Here is a 25607-nt window from a genome sequence, read left to right on the forward strand (position 1 = left end):
ATATCCAGAGAGCATCAAATGGTTGTAAATATTATCTAACATTGTCACAAATATTAAAAAACAATTTTTCATGGTGCAGTTTCTCAAGTCTGGAAAAGAGTTGGGTTTTTGAGAGGCGGGAAAGAAGCAACAAAATGAATCACCAGAATAATAACTTATCATATGACTAGGAAAGATTCCAAGTACGTTCAATGACTTGTATTTCCTCTACATCTTATAACAACGGCATGCATTATAGTCTCTGAGTAGCCGTTACTATCATGGCTTCTTTACAAATGAGGAAAGAGGAGCTTAGGTGAGATGGTTCTCTTGTGGTTATCAGAGCCAGTGAGCAGATGGACTGTGTAGCGCTTTCTCAGCTCTTAAGAGGGAAATGGCCCTACTAGCACTGAAATAAATATGTGTACAAAAAAAGCCACAGCTTCTTTCCCTTCACATCTTGGCGACATGGGAAGTATATTTTTAAGCCTCGCCTCCAAATCTGTGTTCCTGTTTATACTCCTAGTTATAGCCCATGCAGATGGTTGTGAAACCTGCACCCAGACAAACTTAAAGTGTTTCTTCTATTACTCAAAGAAGAACATCACAAAACCTATTAAATGCAGAAATAGAATTGGAACAAGCCATTATAGAGTGAATTTGGGTGGTGTAAGCAAATAATCAGGGCAATTCCTGTTTTATTCCTTCGCTTAGTTTTTTTCCCCACTTCACCCAGGCAATGGCGTCAACCCTCTGCTCTACTCCTTAGGGTAAAGTAAACATCTTTCTTTGGGTTCACATTTTGATAAAGAAACAATGCTTACTGCACAGGGGGGAAATATTGACAGACACATCTAAAGCCCCAGAGACGTAGTTTCAGCTGCTGCCATGTTGGCTGAATTGTAGAATGATCATGACTTGGGGAAGTATTTGGATATGGTGAGGACCTGGGTCTCAGGCTGAGCCCTGGGTGTTACCCATCAACTGCATGTGGCCATGCCCAAGATGCTTGGCTTCTGAGAATCTCTTTTTTTTTCTCTGATCAGTCATATTCAGGGATGCACATGTCAGAGAATACCAAGACTCCTAGATTCTGGAAGTCGATGTAGCACACAGGTATTAGGTACTTTAGTGTTATGCTGTAATTATGGCAGCATCTAAAGTTAGTCTCACCTTCCTGTGGCTTATAAACACAATTACTGCAGGCTGGGGACTAGCTCTGTCAATCAAGTGTTTGTCTCACAAAACACGAAGACTTTAGTTTGATCAGATCCCCAGAACCACTGGAAAAGTCCAGCATGATGGTGAATGCTTGTAATCCCAGCAACCAAGAGGTAGAGAGAGGTGATCCCTAGGGCTCACTGGTCAGTTAGCCTAGTCAAATTATTGGGTTCTGGGCTAGAGAGGCCTGATCTCCAAGAGAAGCAAGGTAAGCCATGTTCTGTGGGACAACAGTGGAGGTGATCTCTGACCTCCACTTGCATGCACAGATGCACATATATATGTACTAAGCCATACCTAGTCTCTCTTTGTGTCTCTTTGTCTCTGTCTCTGTGTCTCTTCTGTCTCTCTGTCTGTCTCTGTCTTTATCTCTCTGTGTCTCCCCTCAGCTGAAGTCAGAAAAGCTTCTCAATATGAATTTTAGACTCAGTATTGAGACTACCAATCTCTGAAAAATCTCAATTAATGTGGGAAATGAATGTGTGTGTGTGTGTGTGTGTGTGTGTGTGTGTGTGAGAGAGAGAGAGAGAGAGAGAGAGAGAGAGAGAGGCAGACAGACAGACAGGGGGTCAGGTGAGTGTTATTCTAACTGCTGCTGAACATTCTCCCTTATTAATTTGAGTTTTTCCTTTCTGCAAGCAAGATCCATTCAGTGCTTTAGGACCTTGTCAAATGAAAACCTCTGGAGAGAATTGTACTGTCCCCAGGACAGGTGGCCCACATTTCAGGTATGTTGCCTTTAAGTGAGGCCTTGATTAGTTTCCTTGGGAATATGGCAGCCTTTATGTGCCCATAGCAAGAGGTACATAGTAGAATCTCACCTTCTAGAATATTCTTTTGTGCCTTCCCATGACTCAGACTTTCTGAACTTTGCTTTTAGCATCTATTGCTATTAATGCTGTCCAAGAGAACAACAACAAACGATCAACTTGTAGTTTAGAAAATTGTCATTCAAAAAGAGGAAAAACATTTTTCATAAGCTGTAGACTTCATCCAGATGACCTCCATTCTGTATACTCAGCAGGCTGTGTCTGCATTCTTGGGCCTCTGATTAAGGGGCTGATGTTGGGCTACCTCTAGAGCTGAGGACAAGCAGGCCACGCATGTGACACCTGCTGGTCACTAAAACAGCAGTGGGACTTGGAACTTAACATGGGTCAGCACAGCGTTGCCCCTTGATAAAGTTTGAGGGACTGAACTTACTTAGATTTATAAGGAAGGGGAATTAAGTCCTCCACAAACCAGGGACAAACCAACATGAGGAACTTTGTTGCCAAGGTCACTTCTCTGCCCATCTTTTTTCAAACATCTATCTGTCTATCTGTCTGTCTATCTATCTATCTATCTATCTATCTATCTATCTATCTATCTATCCATCCTGCTACTTGATAGGCAGAGTATTCAGGGTTGCTGAGAACGAGCTGGGCACACACTATTGTTTTAATCTTTGAGGATCTCTCGTAACCTGATTTTGCTGACAAGAGAGTGGTGCTCTGGGTTTGTTCACATAACTCTCAACTCCTTTTAATGACCTGTGTCTGTTTATCTGTCTTAGTACTCACAGAACACATTCCTACAGAGAACTCTTAAGATCCTCCAGCCGCTGTGGTTCTCAAACTCGGATGTACACGTAACCTGCTTTGTTAACACAGATGCCTGAATTCCTGTAGATTCCGATACTCTGGGTTTGTGTCCGCTTTCTACTGTTTTTGAACTTTTTTGGCAAAACATTCAGGAGCTTGCAAGTATAATTTGATTATCCAGAAGAGGATTCTTCTGGTTTGGACAAATACATTTTCCTTTTAAATGAACAACCAAGAGACTTTTCAATAGCAAAACCTTACAAGTTCCTCAGGTGACATGGTGCAGCTCAGAGGTGGAGAACCTAACAGAGAGGGAAACGGAAGCTAAAAGATTCTCCAGACTCCAGGGCAACTCAGAGCCAGAAGGTGAAATCAGATCATTGTCTAGGGCGTGTGAAGAGGTGCAGACTGAATTAGGTTCAGGTGGAATCTGTGACATCTTTTTAGCATCTTCAGCAACAACGGGTAACTTGTCCCTGGGTCACACCTGAGTACAGCAAGGAGTAAAATTCTGACTTCACATTTCCCCAGGTATGATGCTGGACTTCTCATTTAACTTTTCCAGCTTGTTTGCTCTTTAAAATGGGAGAGGGTTGTAGAGGAAAAGAATGTTGAAAAATCAAATGTCAGTATATGAGCATTTCAGGTCGAGCGATATTCTAGTGCTGGGTACACTCAAGCTAGTATCTGTGACTACTGAGAATTCCCCAATGTTCCTTTAGGATTTAGGCTTCCAGTTTAATACAAAGCTGTCTGAGTGATTGCTTCTGGCCTGACGACAGCCTGGCTTGGTGCATTGCTTCACCAAATTACAGCTTAGTCCCCACTGTGGTTTCCCGTAATTGTCTTGAGTTGAGCATCATGAGGCATGGAGAATTGAGCATGCCTTATTCAGAATGTGGGTGCCCCCTGGTCTACACCCTAACCAATGGGTCTGAAAAATGTAAGGGTCAGAATGGGTCCCAGCCATTTCTTCTCTATGGTGATTGCTGTTTGCCGGGCATGTTTGTGAAATATATATAATTTTAAGGCACTACCAAGAGGGAGCCTTCTTTCTGTGGTTGATTTATAGAGTCGTGTTACAATTTAGCACTCCATGGTTTGACTCCCCTGGGGTTCCTGAGGACCGCTTCTTGGGCAGGAAGAATTATAAGGTTGGTCAGAGCTGCTGAGTATGCCGTTCCAGGCTGGTCGATGCAACTCTCTGGTCCTTGTGCCAAGGCTTTGGTTGGGTTTGGGGTAGTTGGGGGAGGAATCCTGAAAAGAAATATTTCTTACTGCGGGTTGGCTGCTTTAAAGGTTACTAATGTTCTGGAACAATGCGCCACAGTTTGAGAATGAGCTCTGTTACCATGAGATCCAACAATCAGTCTTCCAGTATTATTCTGTGAGTTAGGGATGAGGATGGTAAGCCCTGTCCTGACACTTTACAGTGATTCATGGGAGATTGTTACAAAACAAACTGATGTTCAAATGAACTCTGCTGTCAGATCGTGATGTACAAGGGCTTACCCCTAGGGACCTAAGTCGACTTCCTTAACTCAATGTCCTCTTGCAGTACTGCAAAGTCCTAGCTTTTGATCTGGGAACTAGGTTTTGTGACCCAACCTCTTTGGCAACCAGAAGAAACTCAGGAGGGCATGACTCTACTTAATCTCACTGTTCTTTTAAAGAAAGTGATTCTTGTAACTATGATTAATTTAATGGTTCCACAAGCAGGAAGTAGACGCCTGATTTTTGGCTTATTCCTTTCTTTTGTAAAGACAGCCCCGCCCAATTTGGCAAAAGAGATTTTTCAGCTAGGAAAAACAAGGACATAACAAAAATGACCATAATAGGTGTTGGAGAGATGGCCCAGTGGTTAAGAGCATTGACTGCTCTCCCAAAGGACCGAAGTTCTATTCCCGTCATCCACGTGGCAGCTCACAACTGCCTGTAACTCTAGTTTCCAGGGGTCTGATGCCTTCTTCTGGCCTCTTTGGCCATCATGCATGCATGTGGTACAGACATATATGTCGCCAAAAACACTCATATGGAGAAACAAAAAAAGATTTTTTAAAAAAATGACTGTGATATTAATATAAAATGGAGTCTAGAAAATAGAATCTCTTCTTTGAAGCTAGGGCTTCACCTTTGCAGCAAAGAGGCCTGCAGGTGACCCCTCACACACCAGGAATTCTGTGTGTCTGAATCCACAGTAAGCCATGGAAGATTCCTGACATTTCTGTTATGTGGGGCTTGATCCACCTTGAACCATGCTTCCAAACCAGATTCTCCAGATCAGGTTTGGAGTGACATGGTGGGATGTCTGTCCTTGTAGGGCTTCCTCACATTGGCAGAATGGTGGGCTTGAAGCAAGGGGATGCTGCTCTAAATGGGCGTGAGGGAGTATGCACTGATTATTTTAGAAAAACATACACTCGTAGGTGCGAAGAAGGGACTTGAGCCGAAAAGAGAACCTACATTATCCCGGAAGGAAGAGAAACTGCTGAGGAGTCCAGGATTAGGAAGATTGCCCCATCATAGAAGAAAATTGAACACGAGGGACAGAGATGGTTTGCACATATACAGGCAAGTCTGACCGTTAGGGAGGGTAAGGTAGAAGAAAAGTTCAGGTGGGTCTGTAGTTCAGCTGGTAGAATGCAGCAGGCCCTGATTTTGCTCCCTAATCCGCACCGAGTGTGGTGATGCTTGCCTGGAATCCCAGTGCCCAGAAGGCAGAGGCAGGAAGATCAGAAATCTAAGACCATTCTTGGTTACGCAGTGGGACTCTGTCTCAACAAAACAAAAAGAACAAAAACAAAAACAAAAACAAACAAACAAACAAAAAACCCAGGGGAAAAAAAAAACTAGTGTTTCTCAGGGAGGCCCAGAGCCATTTAGTTATATAACATACCTGTTCTGGGTTCTTAACTGAAGCACTTCATGACAGTTAACTACACCCTGCTGAGCCAGACTCCAGTCTTTTCCCCTTTGTTCAGTGACATTATTTTAAAGATAACTCTCTCAGGAAGACCACAGCTTTGCCAGGAAAAACCACGTCCTGGCATGGTTAAGTATATTGCAATTTGTGGCTGCTTACCCAGGATTTGACACGGCATGGTGTTCAGTTTCAACCCGATTTAATTATATGTCCTTTCATATATTGTCAGCGGTGTGTGTGTGTGTGTGTGTGTGTGTGTGTGTGTGTGTGTGTGTGTGTGTGGTGTTTGCCTTATGAAAAACTGGCTGTGATTTGTCATGAGGGTCTGGCTTGCAGAACAACTAGTGGAGAGTCACTGCCCATCATTCGGGAATTATGGAGCCATAACCACCCTTTATTTACATATACTGCTGAGACAGTAAAAGCGGCAAATAGCTTTCTTAAATCGAGACAGTAGGAACTTCCCCCCAGGGCACTGGGCCCTCATTGTGACAGTGACATATGTGAGTCTCAACAACTTTGCTGTCTGTGTTCCTGTACTGTATCACTCCACAGACAGCTTTTAACATTCTCATAATGAAAGGGACTCTAAATCCAGGGTCTGGCTGCACCCAAAGTGGGTGCTAACGCCGGGCAGAATCTCAAGTGATTGTGAAGAAGCTTTAAGTCCACTAATCAGATGACTGCTGAGTAGCTCTGCAAAGGGGCTGAGGGGCTAACTAGGGCTGCTGAGAGGCGGTGGCAAGGCCCAGCCAGAAAGAAGCCTGTCTAGTGGTTCTCCACACAGACTCCACATCTAGGAGGAAGAGGTAGCCTTCAACCTCAGGCTCTCGGGCCTTTAACAACTATAGACATACTTTGTGGGTCTGTTCTCCCCCTTTCTCCTTCATCTCCTCCCATCACTTTCCTGCTTCCTTCTCCTTCCCTGGAGGAGGATAGACCTGGGGAAGAAATGACTAGAGAAGAACACTGTGCTGCCCTTGACTGGAGTCCCTCCTGAGAGTCTCTGTACACTTGTAGTATGTGTGTGTGTGTGTGTGTGTGTGTGTGTATGTATGTGTGTGTATGTATGTGTGTGTATGTGTGTGTGTATGTGTGTGTGTATGTGTGTATATGTGTGTGTATGTGTGTGTGTGTATGTGTGTGTGTATGTGTGTGTGTGTGCGTTTATGTGTGTGTGTGTGTGTGTGTGTGTGTGTGTGTGTGTGTATTAGTTATTAGTATCACGAGTAATTAGGAGGATGCAAAGGCTAGAGAACAGCCCTGGGAGTTATTTCTGTGCACGTCCCATCTTTTCTGTTTTGGAGACAGGATCGTCTCCAGCCTGGAACTCTCCATGTAGGCTAGGCTGGCTGGCCATCGCGCCCCAAGGGTCACCTTCACGGTGCTGGGACTACATGCGCACATCACCATGTTTAGCTTTTAATATATGGCTATTAGAGATAAAACTCTGGTTTTCATTCCTGCAAGTTAAGCCCCAACTGGCTTAGGTTATCCCAGGTTCCCTCTCCTTGTTTCTCAAAAGCATGCTCCAAAGACCCTTCCTTTTAATTCTCTTTCCAGGGAGGCAGGTCCACTCCTCCAACCCTTGTAGCTACTGGTAAAGTTATATCCAAAGGACCACCCTCTCCAGGAGGGTCCAGGAGATGGTAAGAGGGTCTGGCTGTGAGGGTGGGACTACCTCGGGTGCTCCTTCCCCTCGCCTAGGCGCCTGCACAGATGTGCACTCACCGCCAGAGGGCAGACCGCTGCAGCTGCCCCCATGCAGACATGGGCTGCGTTGGCACGCGTCGGGGTAGAGCACACAGCCCAACTTCAGCTCCGTGAGACCCACGACCTCCGCGAAGCTGCTGCGCTTGTTTTGGAGGGGTAGCTCGTTGTGATTGAGCACCACGGAGTCCAGGCAACCCTGGAAGCCACCGAGGACCTGCGTAACACGTGTGTCCGTCAGGCTGCGAATATTATCTGCCTGCACCAGCGCTCCAAAGAAGATGGCACTGTCGGTGCTTAAGGTCTGGAAGTACAGGGGCGCCCTACGACGCTCCACGTAGCTGTCGTCCAGGGACAGGCTGGTGAAATTGCGATTGAGCTCCAAGAAGACTGAGTGCCAGCTCCCATCATTGACAGCGCGGCTGGAGATGCCCAGGATCCCAGGGCCGCTGCCACAGTCCAGCTGGAACCACAGCTTGCCTTCCACAATCTGTGCAAGAAGAAATGCAGAGCCCTCATGAGTCTACATCTGAAACGGTGATCCCAACTGGGCAGATGTTCCATCCAGCCTGTGTGTACATCTGTGCGAGCTAAAAACCCTCCGCTGTCTGCCAGGAAAATATGGGCCGGGACACTTCTCAGATCTTCTTGCTACCAATCATAGGGATGGCCAGGAAGCTCACGGTGGTATTTAAAAAAGTTTCTATCTGTGGACAATGCCCCACCTCTCCTCCCCTTTAAGACACACTGTGATATCTTGCTTGTTTCTGCACCCCTCTCTATCACAGCAATGATTCCATGAAATCACCAACTTCCATGGGACAGCCACTACCTGGTTTACAATAAGCTAAGGTAATCTATTCTGCCCTTCCGGGCAGATCTATTACAATAAGCTAAGGTAATCTATTCTGCCCTTCCGGGTTCACTAATCTAGTTGGCAGGAGCGTGGTCACGTGTTAACTCTGCACACACATATACTTACATTCCCCAAACAAGTTTGCAAAAGTGTGATGTAGGGTAGAAGCAAGGGCTTCCCGGTACCCAGCTTTGTGTGTAATTTAGATATTAAACACGGGGGTTATCCTTAAACCCATAGTTTCTATACTGTTCACTATGTAGACGAAAGGCACTCTCAGAGTGCCCAAGCTTGGTGACTGCTTATAGCAGTGGTGCCTAGCCTTTTGTCTTCCTTGGGACACACTGTGTGAAGAAAATTTTCTTGAGTCACATACTAAATTCATGGGTGTCCAACAACTCATAGCCCACCACATACATGGCTTGGGAAAGAATGCAAACATATGTTCTGAGTGGTACAGTGACATGGTTTTGTCATCCATAAAAGTATGAAGTTCATGGTTTAGAACTGCACAATTGAGTTACAAAGTAAAAATCACAGAAAATCTGCTAACAATTTGAGCATGTAATTCTGTTAAACTGCATCCGTATAGTTACATTAGGGCGCGTTGGCTAGGAGTCAGGCACTCTTGGCTTACAGTTTATGAGTGTTTAACAACAGGACCTTCTGGTCAGCTGTTTGCACTTTGGGGCTGTTCCAATCCCTGGTCAGGGTACTATGAGGGAGACAGGGTACTATGGGGGAGATCTGCCTGCTTTAGAAGGGGCATCTACCACATCCCTTGGAGGCTACCACCAGGTAACATTCATTGCCCATGGGATAGAAAGCCATACTACCCAAAGATCCTAGCTGGCAAAGAGCACAGGCAGACTTCAGCATCAGTGCAAACCCAGGCTTCTCTGAGGTTGAGGAGATGGCCTTTGACCCCGGGTAGTCCCCTCTGCAGTGTGCTATGTGGTATGAGGGGTGGAGGTTAGGTCTCCATGTGGACAAGCTTGTATTCGGCCACCAGGGGTCTCACAGCTGGGCACTGTGAGACAAAAGGGTCTAGATCTAGAAAATAATTTCGTGGAGTCCTGTGTTGGGCCGGGGGTGGGTGGGGTGGGCAGGTGTGTCCATCTGTCCTGACATCTGCATATGTCATCTGCATAGCACACATGAACACTTGTGAAATGCCAGAAATGGCAGACCAACGGGAATACTCTTTCCATGTCACCAGCCGCTAAAGAAGTGAATAGAAGCTATAGAAATGAGCCTCACTGGTCTTTGCACGGTGTGCTTTACTTGTGAGAGAATGAGCGGGGTCTGCAGCACTCATCCGCACGAACGTCGTGTTCCAGAAAGTCCCCGTATCCAGTGGCTCTCCTGTCTGCTCTGTGATTCCCTGGTTTTCTCACCTGCAAGTCAAGCTCATGCATTCCTGCCCCGTCAACAGTGGCGCTTTGAGAGCAGGCAGAGCCACTGAGTCGGGTTGAACTTAACTCCAGGGGTGCCTGTACCATCCTGTTTTATGCAAAGCACCGCTCTACCATGGTGGGTTTGGGTTTGGGGAACAGAGACACAGCTTCTGCAGCAGAATAGCTGGCTACACATAAAGCACACACACACACACACACACACACACACACACACACACACACACACACACACGCACGGCTCTGTAATACACGTGCTTAGATGGAAAGGTCTGAAAGCAAACGTTTGTTTTCAGAGGGCTTTCACCTATAATCATATGCGATTGCCGTTTTTTGCTTTTGTTTAGCAAAATAGACTGAATGGCTATTGTAAATTACAGCAAACTTGCTCAGTGACAATGCATAGATAATACCCACATTTGCATTTGAGTGTACATAATAAAGGGATAGAATACGGCTTTGGAGACACCGTCTCCTGCCACAGCCCATCTGCTGTTTTACCCCATGGCTACAAAAGACTGTTCTCAGTCAGTCATGGAGAAATCTGCTGGTGAACGTGCGGTTCATGTAAGTTTCTATAACAGAGTGTTTAATTAACGTATTATTTGATTTATGCTCCCCCCCCCCCGTATCACTACCAATTGCCTCTGGGTAATAACCAGAAAGAATTGGCATGAGCCTGATGTACCCTACATGTAAAAATTCTGCCACTAAGGAACTAGAATTATCCCCTGTGAGTACCAAGCACAGCTAAGCCCTCCCCCCAACCCCTTATTATAAAATATCAACAGCAGCATTGCTAAGAGAAAGAAGCCAGGTGCCCACAAATTTCACCTTTTCCCAAAGAAGCACCACGTGCGCCATCATGATTCTAAGCATTTTGGACCATCAGGTTTGTTGCTACGACAATTCTAGAATATCGTCGCCCAAAGGTACCCAGCGGAAAGTTAATTGTCGTAGGCTTGTTATGCCAGGGAGATGAAAACAACACTTCCTTCCCTTTGAAGTTTCTGAGTCATCTTCACACTGGGAAACTGTGCTCTGATCGTTAATTTTTTTCTCTGTCTACCAAGTTCTAAAGTATTTTTCTTTGCAGAAGATGACATGTTCTCGAGTCAGACTGCCAGCGAGGAGGCACGGCAGTGGAGGCTGAAGTGTGTCTGGGCTGTGAGAAGTCTGTAGCTATGCTGTTGAAATGGCTTATTGGTCAGGCAATGGGTGATTGTTTTCAATGATATGCACAGTTCAGAGAAAAGTATGTCCCCCGATGTTATAAAATATGTACATCTTCAGAGCTGTATGAAATCAATGGTGTGCTTTGGCCAATTTCCAATGATTAGAGGATTAAGAGACAGGAAATGGGATCCGTAAAAGTAGTTTTCAAAGTAGGAGTTTGAGTTAAAATTGCTAAATTCCGAGTCTCACTGCTTTGGATCCTTAGTGTAGGGCGCAGTGTAGCATCCTCAGTGTATCCTTACTGTAGGCTCAGTGGAGAATAGCTTAGCCAAAGGTCTTTGTTAGTTGGTTTTATCCTTGCCGTGACCAAGACTTTTACAGAAGAGAAGAGAAGAGGATTTGGTCCTCACTCCACATGGTTAAAGGCCCTTCCTTCCTATTCAGGAGGGTATGGGGAGCAGGACGGCTCTCATCTTGGTAGCCAGGAAGCAGAAGGAACGTGGAGTTGGGACACAGACGCCCACATTTAAAGTGGTTCCTTCCTTAGTAAGTTACCTCTGGAACCCTCTCACAGCCACATTTATATGTGTGCCTCGCCCATCCCTCAAGTACTTCTAAATCTAATCAAGCTCTCAATTAAGCCCAATCGATCATCACAAGGGTCATTCAATAGTCTCTAGAAAGGATGCCTTTTAATGTATTATTTTCAAAGCCATTTACTGCTTATCTGACATGGGGGGTACCTCCAAGAAAAATAATTGTATCAGGAAATAAATAAATGGGTGGGTGTTCCAATCAGCCCTTGGATCTCTATGTAATTCCTGAAGAGCTTCTAACCTGCTCACCTGTCATACATCCACACTCACTGTCTAATAGTTATTACTTACTAAAGAAACCAACAAATGCCTCCATGTCTCGGTCTCCTCAAAGGCAGACATGCGCACTCCTGCCTCTAGGGAGAGGAGTTGGAATCAGAAATAGATGCTATGTAAAAGCATGCCGAGAGCTTCCATGGCCCATGGTTTGTAAGACCTGCCCACACAACTTACAAACTTACCTTACCTTTCTTTTGGTCCTGGGATATGAAGCCATGTCTGAGAATCACCTGACTAAAGGACTCTGTAACATGTCACGTGCCTCCATATTTCTTATATTTAGGAATATTTCTAGAGTAGCAACCAACGTTTCTGTCTTGGTGCCAAAAAGTCTGACAAAAGACCCCTTGAACTCCTGTGATTTTTCTTCATGTCTGCTCTGGAAATCTGACACTTTGCTCTTAAAAGGCACAAAGGGGCACAGCCCCTCCTTATATTATGGCTTTGCTGCAAGGAAAATCATAACTGGGTTTGTGCACAACTAATATATTTTCTCTGACTTTTTTCAAAATCGTGAAATTTTACTTTATTTTTTGCTTCATTAATTGCCTCGTAACCTTTTATTTTCATGTCAATGGTGCTTTAATTTTTATTGCATTTGTATGTTTATGCTAAGTCTCAAATCTCTTTTAGAAGCTAAGGCAGTAAATGGGAGAGAGAAAGGCAAGTGCTTTCTAATGCAGCCAGGGTACAGTGACACTACAGTCCATGAAGGTTTTTTTTTTTTCTGGCCACCATGCAACTCTTTAACAGTTGCCCTCTGCACCCTGACTGTCTTAAATACATGTTTACAGAATGCGCTCTGCCTGGAAAAATATAGGCAACCTGGAGGTGCAGTTTAAGCCAAGCATTTCAGTTTGGTGGCTGAAGCAAAACACAAGGCACACAATGTACCTAAAGTCAGTGAGATCAAATCTTGAACAAGGCTGTGTTCAGCAAGTCCCCTGAGAGGATACGACTGGCACCATGGATGAATGTCTGCCACTGGTCAATATAGCTGCCACCTGCTCTGGGCAAACCCAACCTGAGAGAAATAACAGAGAGGGGCCGGTGGTGGTCTACAACCTCCAAAGCCTTCACAGATGGTCCTTTCAGTTAGCAACCAGCCTTTGTTTATTGGAATTCATGTTTGAGAATTCAGTTTTCCAACTTCAGAAACGGGTTTGTTTCATGAAGTACCACATACCTTCATGGTGAGTGTTACCTCAGAGGTTTATTCTTTTCTGTCCCCAGAGTGGTGCACTGGTAACACACTTGCCAGGGATGGGAAAATGACAAGTTTCATTTTAGGATCAAGCCATCCTTATCTGATATTCTGTTCCCTCTCAAGTTCAGCGTAGTATAGAGATTATGAAACAGGAAGTTTTGGTTTTACAGTAATCTGTTAGAGCTTGAAAGAGGAGGGGCAAGGCCAGAGACTGGTCAGTTTTCACTCAGCAGGCTCTGAGGTCTTCTAAGGAGCCTGAGCAACTGTAGCCTGATGTAAAGCCCCTTAAACACAGATCAGGGGAAGCCTGCTCTCTCATGCTCTCATACCTGAAAGCTGGATAATGGTCTTCTCCATCCCCAGGGCCATCAATGTCTGGGTCTGGCCTATATATGTACCGGATGTGCTTTGCAACGAAATAAGCTGGAGTGTTAAGAAAGAGAGCTTGGAGGTGAAGACCATGGAGTGGGACACACTACAGTGTGTGGTTGGGCCTTACCCCTTGGTAGTTAAACAACTTTGGGTGAATATGTAAAACCCTCTGGATTGTTCTTGATCAAGTAAATGGGGATAACACATCCATAGAAAATTTGTATTAAATTTAAAATTAGAAAGACGCAGCCACATCTGTTAGTATTCTTAGTGTAATCACAAAGGCACTATGTGCTTCCAGCTGCATACAAATGCCAGAGTTATTTTGAAGGAAATCTGGCTGCCTTAGGAGGCTTTCTGAGGTCAGGAAATGATTTAAAAATTGAGAGACTTGAGTCGTGAAAGGATATGTGGAATATTTATGCCCGAGATCTTCTGCTTGCTCCCCTAGCAACAGTGTAGCTAGCCAGATAGTGTGGCAAGACGGTGGATAAGGACAGAGCCAACCTGTTGAAGGATTAGCTTTGTGTCATGGGATTGATTGAGACATCAGTCCTAATGCCCTGTGGAGTGATTGGAATACAAAAGAGGTGAACATTCAAGCCCTTTCTATAAGGGAGATATCTAAACTCTGCCATTGAGTTTTGAAATACTAAATACTACTAAATACTAAATCGAAGTAGGATGCTGGCACGATTTTCAACCCTGTTGCTCTATCTTTTATCCTGAAGCCTGTCTGGTCTTCTAGACTCACAGGACAATAATTTCTGTTTCTCCCAATATAACCATCAGCATAGTCAGTTAAAAATGATTGTGGGCAGGGTGTGGTGGCCCATGCTCATAATCTCAGCACTGAGATGCAGGACTGAATTTGAAGTGGCCTTACGCTTCAACGTAAGACTTTCTCAACAACAATGGGAAACAACAACAAAAGCCAAACTGCAGAAGGAAGGAAGCCGTCCATTTTACAAACCTTCAGAATCATGCAGGGGTTGGCCCGGGTGTACATTATGATACCATTGCTCTGCAAGGTTCTCAGACGCAGCGCTAGCTTGAAGTCCTCTTCTCGGCTGTTTTCAGAAAGCCGATACTTGATGTAACTGTTGCCAGCAAAGCTGAGAGAAGTGTGCCCTGAAAAGACCATTCCGATAACACAAATGTTCTTTTAAAACCCAGAAACGACCAGGAACCCACACAGCCACCCACACATCAGGAAAACTGATTGCAGAACACAGCAGTTAAAGATGCAACCCTGGGATTTTGCCAGATTACAGTTTCGCATCCTTAAATATTAACCAGTTAGCTACCAAAAGCATCCCACTTGTCTTGTGCTCAGAGCAACTTGGTAACTTCTGTAATGTGGACTTTCTTAGTATCATTAGATTCTTAGCTCCCTCTTTCCAAATTTATTAGGATATCCTTTGATTTCTTCTGCACCATTGCAGTCCCTCAGACATGTTAGAACTTCACTGGGTCAGTACATGCCAATAATCTCAGTAGCAAGAGGCTGCTGCAGGCGGCTTTCAAGTCAAGGTCTCCCTAGGTCATAGAGTGAGTTCATTGTCAACCTGCTTAGCTAATTCTCAAAATGGAAAAGCAAAGGAGAGCTGCAGCTAAGTAGTGGCGTGTTCGCCTTTCATGAGATCCTCAGTCAACCCCTCATAGTAAAAAAAAAAACAAAAAAAGTTAAAAAGAAGAAGTTTCAGTCCCATAAAACAAGGAAAAGTCAGTGAAGTCATTTTCATGGAATACTTGTATTCTCCACGCATCCTAATACCAAACAGTCACTGGTGTCAAGTGTTAAGAAAGAAAGCCTCACGCTGTCACAATATCGATTGTCAGTCATTAACTGTGAGGCTCACATTCTCAGACTCTCGTCTCTTTGTCTGTGTGTCTGTGTCTGTGTGTCTGTGTCTGTGTGTCTGTGTCTGTGTCTGTCTGTCTGTCTGTCTGTCTGTCTCTCTCTCTCTCTCTCTCCCTCCCTCCCTGCCTCCTTCTCTCCCTGCCTCCTTCTCTCTCTCCCCCCTCTGTCTGTCTTTCTGTCTCTTGCTTCCTCTCTCCTCTCTGAAAAGCATAGGCTTAAGCTTGAGGGTAGGAGAAAAGGGGTTTTCAGAGGAAAGAAAGTCTCACTAGACAGCATGGCTGTGGACTATGGGCTTCTCAAAGAGGAGTTATCCTTCCTAGACTCTGTAGCCCAATCCATCTCACCAGATTCTAAATTAACCATCTTTTTTATTTCTTGGCATTTTTTTTGTCAATATTACATTGCAGCAAACAGGTCAATAGCTTTGCAGAGTGAAAAGCAGAGAGGATGAAAATACAGCAAATGGGTGATCATCACCGCAACAGAACATCCTCTGTTTAGAAACTGGCAGAAAGAGACGCTGTGTGCATGGCATGTGTGCTGGGGTAGGGCCACCTTAGTGACTTCCTCAAGCTTTCAGGTTTTCCCTTCATTTCATCGCCAGGTCTATGCTGGATGTCTACCTTGATGGAGTCCCATTTTGATACTAGGATGTCTCACAAAAGCTGAACTTCTAAAAGTGCAAGTGCAGCAAAGTGCTTTCCACATTAGGCTTGATAACTCATATCGCCACTATCAGTGCTACGGTTATCGTCCCTTCCATCACTTATCATCACCCACAGCCACGCCGTTGGGTTGCCTTACAAGAGATAGTAATTATCTCCTGGATTCCAAAATTGGTATCAACGTGCCTAGATGTTAAATACATCACAGAAGATGATCCTACTGGGTTGAAAATGGAAGACGACACTTTTAGAGGGAAACAGTGAAATAAAGTGAAAAAACTGAGTAAAAATGTTAAAATTGGATGAAGACTACAAGGACTACAAGGAAAAGGTTATTTCAATGAAAATGAAGTAAATATTGATTTTTTTCTTCTTTAAGATGCAGAGGAGAACAGCTCAGTTTTCTGTAACATGGCGTTAGCCAGAACTTCCCAGGGAAGAGCTGGTTTACTTGGTTTAAAGCTGGTCTTCTACGGGAAGTTGAGACTGGCTCAGATCTACATTCTTTTTGCTTGGGTTTTTATTTTCCTTTTTGCCTACAGATTCATGTAGCCGTCGTAATCCCGGGGGCGGGGGGCCTGCTCTGTCTGTATAGCAGCATTCAGCCTTCCATAACTTCTCACTCTCAGCGTTCACGCCACATGACTGTGGACACATGAGATGGTCTCCGCTTTACATAGGGAGTCCTGTGTTCATGTCTCCTTGGCATGAACTGGCTATGGCATGCCCCAACTCAACATGAGAGTGAACATTGGTCATGCTCCATTCTGCGGGTAAGTGTGCACACATAAATGTGTCTTCCCAAAGGGTCTAGTCAGAGACATTAACTCAAGGAAACGTCACTGGGGAGTAGGAGCCCTGACCCTGTCCTGTCCATACCACTCTGTACCTGAGCACTCTCCGAGTTTCCCTGGTGGACACTGGCAGAGAAATGGTCTCCTGCTGGCCTCATAACCCACACATTGCATGTCTTCTGGACACGGTTTTTCCACACAAGGATCGTTGGACCCGGGACACACTCCTCCTGTGGCAAAGGCAAAGAAACATGGTCAGAAACAAAGAGATTCACCATCAATTTTATCGATCATAAAAAAATTATCAAGCCCTGGGCTGTATGTGATCAAAGGGAGCACCCAGAGTATGGGCATTGGGTCTCTTATCACTAGGTGTCGGTGCCCATCACAGCTCTCTGTGTCTGTCAACACTGCAATGCCAGGCTGAGTAGGATAAGAGCGATGAAAAATCCAGCACTTATCCTACTAGGCCAAAATATGCCAAAGCTTTCTCTGGGCAAATTTCAGCTAAAGAAACATCATCACTTCAAGACGATGTCAGAAAGTACTAAAGCAAGTTCCCAACATCCTAATGGTCATTTATAAGCACCGTGGGGTTATCTGTCTTCTGCAGACTCTTATCACTCTGAAACACTTGAGGGCAGAATGTTAGAGATGTTAGCTGTTGATTTCAGGGAAGGGGAGAAGGAAGGGATGTGGTAGGGCAGGTAAAGGGGTCGTGAGTACATATTCCTAAATGTAAATCTAGTTCTAAACTATGGAAGCGCAATTCATTTTGTATCCTAATCCTTTTTGCCACATGGTATTTTATTGATTAACTATGAGGAGTCCTTGCCAGCTACTTAAAAAAAAAAAGCAGAATTATCCTTGGCTGAGTCAGGAGTCCATTTCACTTGCTTGGTTCAAGCTTAGATGAAAGTTTAATCCCTTAGGAGGGAAATCCCTGGAAGAAGATTAAAGCAGGCAAGGACCCAGGTGAATTAGGTCAGCAGCACCACGAAGCCAGGTATGGCCTCATTGAAAGCAGAATGCTTTTCAAGCATCCTGGGTATTTCAAATATATTTAGGACCTTTTCACCTGGCAAGAGTTTAAGTGGCAAAGGACTCTTGAAACAGCGCATCAACTAAAATTAAGCCTCAAACAAAATGGCACTTTCCTCAGTGGGTCAGTGTTCTTACTGGAGTGGCCTTCCCTGTGCATGAGGAGCACAGCAGACTTCATCTTCTCCCTTTATTGGCAGGAGCTGGCCCTTGATCCCACTCTTCTCTGTGATGCCTTTCCTGGTCATTAAGGACTGCTCCATCTCTTTGTTCGAGAGAAAGCAGAATGTGGTGCTAACTACCTAGAAATATTTTCCTTTTTGAACTGTAATCTAGAAGAGAAGCCATCTTGCCAGTACTAGCAAACTCAGGATTCATAAATTCCACTTTGCCATTAGCTACAGTTGACTTGCAAAAGTCATTCTTGACACATTGGTCCCGCTCTCAGGCTGGGATGTGAAGGAATTTTAAACGGGATATTTAGGACAAGCTCTACCAGTGATTCTATGAGATTCAACATCCCAAAACACATCCTAAGGTCTAGTACATGCTAACCCTTTATTCTTTCCATATATTTTTCAGTAATGGTAGAATGTTATCCGATAGTTGACCATCTCGTAAGCCACTTCGAGGAGCTCTGGTGAACAGTTTTAAAATAACTTTAGGCAAAGTCATTCAACAAATAGTAACTCACTGAATTAAAAATATTAACTTAATAAGGTAACAGAGACCTGTGAGCTAATAAGTAAGGACCTACAGAGATGACAGAAAACAATATCCACAGACATGAAACACACACATATATTACATAACAGGTCACTGTTTTGACCGGTATGTGAGAGCTGGAAATGTCCCATAAGAGGGATGCTCTGTCTCCTGGGAGAACATTAGACCTATTCATCAGGAAGAGGATGTTCTAACTCGAGATTGAAAGGGTGAGATCGTCTGAGCAATAGGAGTGAGCCAACCATGGTTGACAGTGCAGCTTTGTGCATGACTCAACTGTTGTTCACAGCCAACTCACCCTGTCACCAGCTGGCTCTGCCACACTGTGAGCATCTTGGCATCTTTGACTCAGGTAATGGTGACCTACACTCCTCTAGGGTCCTTCTTAGTGTTGAACAATAGTTAGGCTATGCTGAAAGGCATGAGACCCTGAAGCTAACTAAGCACAAACACGTGGGTGTGGGTGTAGCAATAGGCCCATACCACACAGCTTCTTATCACCAGACATAGTTTCTGGCTTACCTGGCTAGACCCTTCCCGCTAGCAATAACTTCCAGTAGTTTATGTACAGAAATCTGTTGCTCTTGACTAACCTTCCTTTTTATTTTTCTATCTCAGTAAACCTAAGAATCCCATCCACGTGTCACTGCAACTTTGACATAACACTATAGACATTATTCATTGTCTGTTCTGGTTTTATGTAACTGCTACAGTGCTAAGAAATCCTACATTCTCAAAACCTTAATTGAAAAGCCACCATTTCAAAGGAGAAAGGATGGTTAGGTAAGTTTAGATGTGTGACAGTAATAGTATTTATTCCCACAGAAAGTGTGCGAAACTAAACATTTTTGTGTGTATCTAGTGAAAGTTAACACTATATTTCTGAGACAATTCAGCACTGAGGGGTTTCTGCATTTTATTCGTGTCTGGCCTTTCATAACCACACTCATCATGATAACCAGCATAGAACTTATCACTGGATCTGTTGAATCTCTGACTTTGAGTTAGAGCACAAATTCACTTACCAGCAGTTGGATCTCAAGCCCACATCTCTTTTTCTTCTTGTGACTTTGTGTCACACTATACCGAAATGTACATAATTTAGCCACAGCTACCAATTAATGAATTTTTTTAGATCCAGTCCCCACTAGGGACAATGCAGTATGAGTGTGTCTGAACAATAGCAATACAAATATTACAAGTGAATCATAAAGTGGACAACAACATTCAGTATATAATAATGTTCTCATTCTATCGGCCTGTGACTTTGACCAGTTCTTCTTCCCTTTGTTTTTTGATAACCCCTCTATTGTGAAGGAGACACTTGTGGGTCAGGAATGTGAGTCTGGCTGCTGTGGATAGCTGCGGGAGTCTTCTGCCTTCAGTCCAGCCTGGGATGTGCTGAGCCATAAACACTAGTCCATCCAGCTGCCTGTCAGCGAGCTCAGCTCTGAGGCTCACTCTCCTGCAGCTGAAAGAACTACAACAGCAAATCTGAGCCTGCAGGCCAGTCTGCATTTTATACGTACCTTGCGTCAGCAAGTTTACTCCAAGTAAACTAATAAAATCACTCAGAAGCAGCTTCCTCCAAAACAGATGAGTCTCTATATCTAATATAGTAAATCTTCGCTCCTTGTAAAGTGTCATAGACATTGGGTCCTTTCTGAAGTATATGTTGTCTGAAGGCCATGGCTTCAGATGTTGATCCTGAATGAAGCCATGTACTCCTAGGCCTCTGATGGACCCAGGTCTATGGCCTGGGGATACTTTGGGGATAAATGCTCTTTTCCACAGAGGTCAAAAGTTTTCTAGGTACACAGAATGCATACTGCCTTGTGTGGGTGCTGAGGGGTTAACCTGATTTTAGAAGTCCCATGTTTATAAGATTCCGTCTCAGGCAACTGTGCACACCTATTATTGTTAAGAGCCTTAAAGACCCACTCTCTGGTGGCAGAAAGTGCCTCATCAGCTCCTGAGTACCAGTTAAGAGATGACAGTGTCAACTCCTGTTGGCTTCTGGGAGGAAGTTTATCTTATTAACTATCATTAAATAATCCAGGTTTAATGAACTTGTGCTGTGCTCCGTGACAGCTCAGGGAGTGGAGGCCTATAGACCTGCAGACTGTGCATCTCCAGGCATCCATCAGTGTGGAGGGAGCATGAAGGGCTCCCCCTCCATCAAGCCAAATGAGTCCATTTGTCGTATACCAGTGCAAGACCAGGCAGTAGTGGCCTCTGTCACACCATGAAGCAGAAGAATAAGCTCCAATCCCTGATTCCAGGTCCCCCGAGGAAGCGTGACAGGAAAGCGTCCCGATCCTATTGACAGGCTACGGATCTGGCTACTTATTTAATGTATTTACTCCATGGCCTTAAACATGTCACTTAGCTTCTTTGGATCATGACCGCCTTTCAGAGAATCAAGACAAAGACTCTTCAGAGTATTGTGAAAACTGAATGGGCCAGTGCCTGAGGAGATAGTTGTAAGGAAAACTTTGAACCAGGCTGTAAAACTGGCGAGGCTAACACAACCTGTCAAGATGGCAGAGACCTGATCCTTCTACCTGCTGCCTGATTTGAGTCAGATTTGTAAGCTCAGAGATTGGAGATTGTGAGCTCAGAGATGTGTATTGGAGGTGCAATACACATGGCTCACAGGACTCATGTAGCTGTGTCTATGCTTCTGTCCCCACTCCAAGCAGAGCCTCCTACCTTGTCTTCTCTCACCTGTGTACAGTCCCTTACCTCCAACTCCGCTCCACAGCCAATATTTTTTTCATCTTAGGTAGAGTCCTCCCGGAACTTCTCCCCCTCAGACACAACCCATCATCTCTGCCTTAGGCATAGCCCCTCTCCTTCAAGGTCTCAGGCATGATTCCTCATTCTCTCCACCTCCGGTACAACCCCCCACCTTGTTTTCTTCAGACACAATTCTCTCACATTCTCCACATCAAATACAGCCTACACCACGTACACTCAGGCACACTGTACCTTATCTATGCCATGCACAGTCCCTTAACGTTTCCTACCTCAGGTACAGTCTCCTGCCTTTTCCACCTCAGACATATCTGTGCTCTCTTTTTCATCCTCCTCCTCTTCCTCCTTCTTCTCCACCTCCTATTTCTCCTCATCCTTCTTCTCCTCCTCCAACACCACCACCTCTTAAGGTGCAGCCATAACTTCCCTACCTCAATTGTGGGCATTCTTGATACGCTGGAGAAATGCACAGAGGATGTGTCTGTCTGCTCTTTGCATGTTTTCCACTTGCTGAAGGTCTTCAGGTGGAAACTTCTGGTTGCTTTCTCCAGCACTGACAACAGAAGAGCCACCTGAGCTGAAGCCTCTGTACTTGTGTGCAGGGCAAAGGGTGGTTCCCTGGAGACTTTTGGAAGGTCTTGCTTCCATATTTACAACTCTCTTCATCGCCGCAGTATTCCCGCACCCCTTGGGATTATGTCTGTGCCAGTGGCTAATACATCAGCATCTAGCTGTGATTATGAAGCTGCCACTTTGTGCGGAGTCCATTCCTTGATTTATGTCGCTGTCTCATTATGTTGAAGAATCCAATAACTAATGCTAAGTCTCCTGGTCCAAAAACCACATGCTTTGCTGAGATGCTGTGTCTGGGTAAATGCCGTGCAAGTCAGTGAGAAGCCTTCCTGATTCACGGCCTGCAAACAGATACGGGATATATTCCCTGGAGAATCCAGATTTGAGGCAGTCTATGTGGCTCTTCCAGAAGCAGAGACATGTCCAGGCAGTAGAATGCTGAGCTTAGCTATCTTTTGTGTATTACATCACCCACGGCCAGGCTTAGTTCTATTCAAGACATCTCCCCTGGAGCCATTGTGTATGGATAGAATGCCCTCAGACAATTAGCACCGACAAACTCAAGCCAGAGAGCAAACCTAATTCAAGTTTTTATCTACTTATAAGAAAATCTCAAAGCCAAGTTTCATGTGTTATACTACCTCAGAATTCCTCATTTATTTTATTGAACTTTAAGAATGCATCACCCCTCCATCTCCCAACAGGTTCTCCTTCCCTGTCCTGCAGTGCCTACTCCAAGAACTGTTCTCACTCCTCCCCGTCCTGCCCAGAGAAGCTCTGCTACCCTCTTGACAACACGATGCTGTTTTAGGCTTCATGGGATAAAGCCTTTGTCAGTCTACTTCACCACGCATCTTCACACCCAGCCCAAAGCTGCAGCCTTTTCTCTTCACTGCTTTCTTTGCTCAACATGTATTTTTGATTGGCAAAATCCCACAATTACAAACTTCACTGCTTTCAGTATATATGTTTTTCTTTTTTGAATTCCTCCAGCTAAAATCGACACTTTCCTCCTTTATATCCCCTCTGTGCCCCAATTATGCATGCTCTTGATCTTGGTGGTATGCAATTGTTTATATCAAGGAGCAAAGAACACTGGTGTTTGGCTGAGAAAAGAGGACCAGAGGAATCATAATCATTCTCCTTAGCAGGCTGTACAGGAGGAATGAACCGACCAGGCTCTGTGTGTATAAAGGCTGAAGCTGTGTGATGTAATAAAATGGTCTTGGGTGGAGTGGCGTTAATCATCTGGAGAGACCCTGGCCTCATCCTAAAACGTTAGCTGAATTTCCATACCAGGGATGAAGCAGACAGGATGTCTGTGGCGGGTGGGAGGCTGGGCTGGGTGGCCTCCAAATTCCTTCTACAGTCACACAGAGGTAGAGAGGTACTACAGCTAACAAACACTTCCAGTAAAATGATCAGATCGGAATCATCTTGGTTCAGCCATTTATGAGATCTGCAGCTGTGTGCCTGTCAGCTGAGGTTTCCAAGGTTTGGTTTCTTCAAGTTTTGAAGAAAGTTGATGTTAACTCCTTTATAGGGTCACAGAGAGTGTTCAGTGTAATTCTAATAGTATGAAATGGAATCGGAAACTGGTTATAGACCAACAAGTATTAATTCTTTGTCCATCCCTGCTGCGATCTGTGGGTGAACTGTACACTTCTTCATTTCCATGCCTTGGCTCTCAGTCTTCATTTGGAACCCTCCCCTGTGGCCTCCTACCTAACTCTAGGCATCCTGCCAGACCTGCTCAGGTCCCAGTGAGGCAGGACAGAAAGACAGGAGAGTGAAAAGGGCCTTGGATGAAAAAGAAACCTTTCAGTCCAGAGTCTGGTTAAAGCCTCTTGCCAGGTAACAATCAAAAATTCTAGCACAAGCAATAACCACTGTAGAGACTGTCTGCGTAGAGACATTATTTCTTTTAAGAATATTAAAATAATAAACTCAGCTTAAGGCCTGAGTACCTATGACCTCTAGAGGGTTGTGCCCTCTTCTGCATATTTATTAAGAATCTCCCAAACAAGCAGATTGACTTTGATTATGGCATGTGAGGATACCTCAATTTTCTGCGTCTTTGGGATCTAGAGTTTTATCTAAGTAACTGCAATCCTGTCAGATAAGCCTCAAGAACCACCCTGTTATCTCTTTAAATTCCTTAAGCAGTCTTTCAACCAGACTAACTTCAAAAACTCAAATCCTGTTTATGATTGTAAGAAAGATAAGAAAAAGTGACTGACTGTCCTTTGTGAAGCCTGCACCTAAGCTTTTGGCTCTCACTCTCTTCTTGTGTGCCTCTCTACTAATCCACGAGCTTAAGATCTACGTCAAATCCTTCTTCATAAACCCCGCCTACACACTTATAATTGCTCTTCATGAATTCATTTCAGGGGTTATCCCAATGGAGATGAGGTGAGGGAACCACTCAGGTTACCCATCCCTACCACAGATGACATCACCACCTTCAGTGCCTAGGTGCTGCTTTCCAGGGCCGAGAGTGTCTGTCCTCCCTTCCTGATGGAGGGCATGGCCACTGTCCCTCTCATCTATGTAGCAGTGTCACTCACAGAAACATCCCACACATTTAACAGCCCTCTACTTTTCATCCTTTGTTTCTTATTTGAATAAATATGCCAAATAGGCAGCCACTGCTGCTGCCATGGCTTCTGTAAATACACTGGCTTTAAATGCTGATGGTTACCTCGGGAGCCTATTTTAGACAAGTATGTCCTTTTTGATATATTTCTATTTCATATTGTTTGAGCGGCTAATGAAAAATTTAAACTGAGGATAATCAGTATAGTCTCCTGAGTTGTTTTGACGTTCCTTGCTTTTGCTTACCCATGAGAGGTCTGTGACATCTATCACTCCCCATTAAACTTGCTGTCAGACTTCCTGACTGGCGTGACAGTGCTCATTGACTACTCGGGAGTTCACAGAGAGTCATCTCAGGACATCAGAACCCTGCATCTCTTTAATTCTGTTAAAAGAAGCTGTTTCATGGTGCCTGGGACTTAATGAGCTTACTTGGCAGTGAGATCCACGTTGGGTTTCACTTGTTAGCACAACTCAGCACTTTGGTTCAAGATGCTAATGATGATAATTGGACCCAAAAATCTGCATGAGAAAAAGATGAGCCTGAAGTTGGGAGGGGGGTGGAGTACCGAGGCCAACTCTGTATAAACATTACTATATAGCCCCAAATGATCACTACATTCATTTATCACGTTAATTATTCCACCAAGTGTTGGGAAAGACCATTTAATGAATCTGTCAGCCTCCCAGGATAAACAGAACAGCCACAGTAGTGTGGGAGTTAGTCTCTCTCTCTCTCTCTCTCTCTCTCTCTCTCTCTCTCTCTCTGTCTCTCTGTCTGTCTCTGTCTCTCTCTCTTTGTCTCTTTGTCTCTCTGTCTGTCTCTCTCTGTCTCTCTCTCTTTGTCTCTCTGTCTCTGTCTCTCTCGCTCTCTCTCTCTCTCTCTCTGTGTGTGTGTGTGTGCGTGTGTGTGTGTTGGGGAGAGGGATGTCTGTCAAATTCAGTGTCCTTGATTTCTAAGAAATGAAAAGATGCATTAATAGCACCTGCTCCCATTTTACATTCCTTTATTCTTATTTAAAGGAAACTTTGGAAGAACTGGGAGGGACAATAGCTTGTCCCTGGAGCCTGAAGGAGACTTTATTCTTCTTCTACTTGTGACATTCCTCCATGTTTGGTTTCCTGCCTGTCAGCAACAGAGGGACAAATGTTGATAAAGTCGTGTAACCCAAGCATTTTTCCCACTTCCAAGGCCTGAATGTGAGGCTTGGAACTTGAAGCAACGCGGTTACAAACTGTGTCTGAGAGATCTCTCTTCCTGGGATCACACTACTC

The 25607-nt window shown here is 44.5% G+C and overlaps 1 protein-coding gene across 7 annotated transcripts in view; it reads right to left on the bottom strand.

Annotated features, from left to right (window-relative positions):
- Fat3 (FAT atypical cadherin 3) overlaps positions 1-25607 on the bottom strand; it is a 582840-nt gene that overhangs the window by 18251 nt on the left and 538982 nt on the right. For all 7 annotated transcript variants that reach the window (XM_039080778.2, XM_039080781.2, XM_039080780.2 and 4 more), the window contains 3 exon segments: positions 16736-16870; positions 14291-14448; positions 7438-7906 (listed from right to left, as the gene is read on the bottom strand). In XM_039080778.2, coding sequence (XP_038936706.1) covers positions 7438-7906; positions 14291-14448; positions 16736-16870 — 762 coding nt within the window.

The sequence above is a fragment of the Rattus norvegicus genome, chromosome 8, assembly GCF_036323735.1.
Source record: "Rattus norvegicus strain BN/NHsdMcwi chromosome 8, GRCr8, whole genome shotgun sequence".
NCBI classification, from domain to species: Eukaryota; Metazoa; Chordata; class Mammalia; order Rodentia; family Muridae; genus Rattus; species Rattus norvegicus.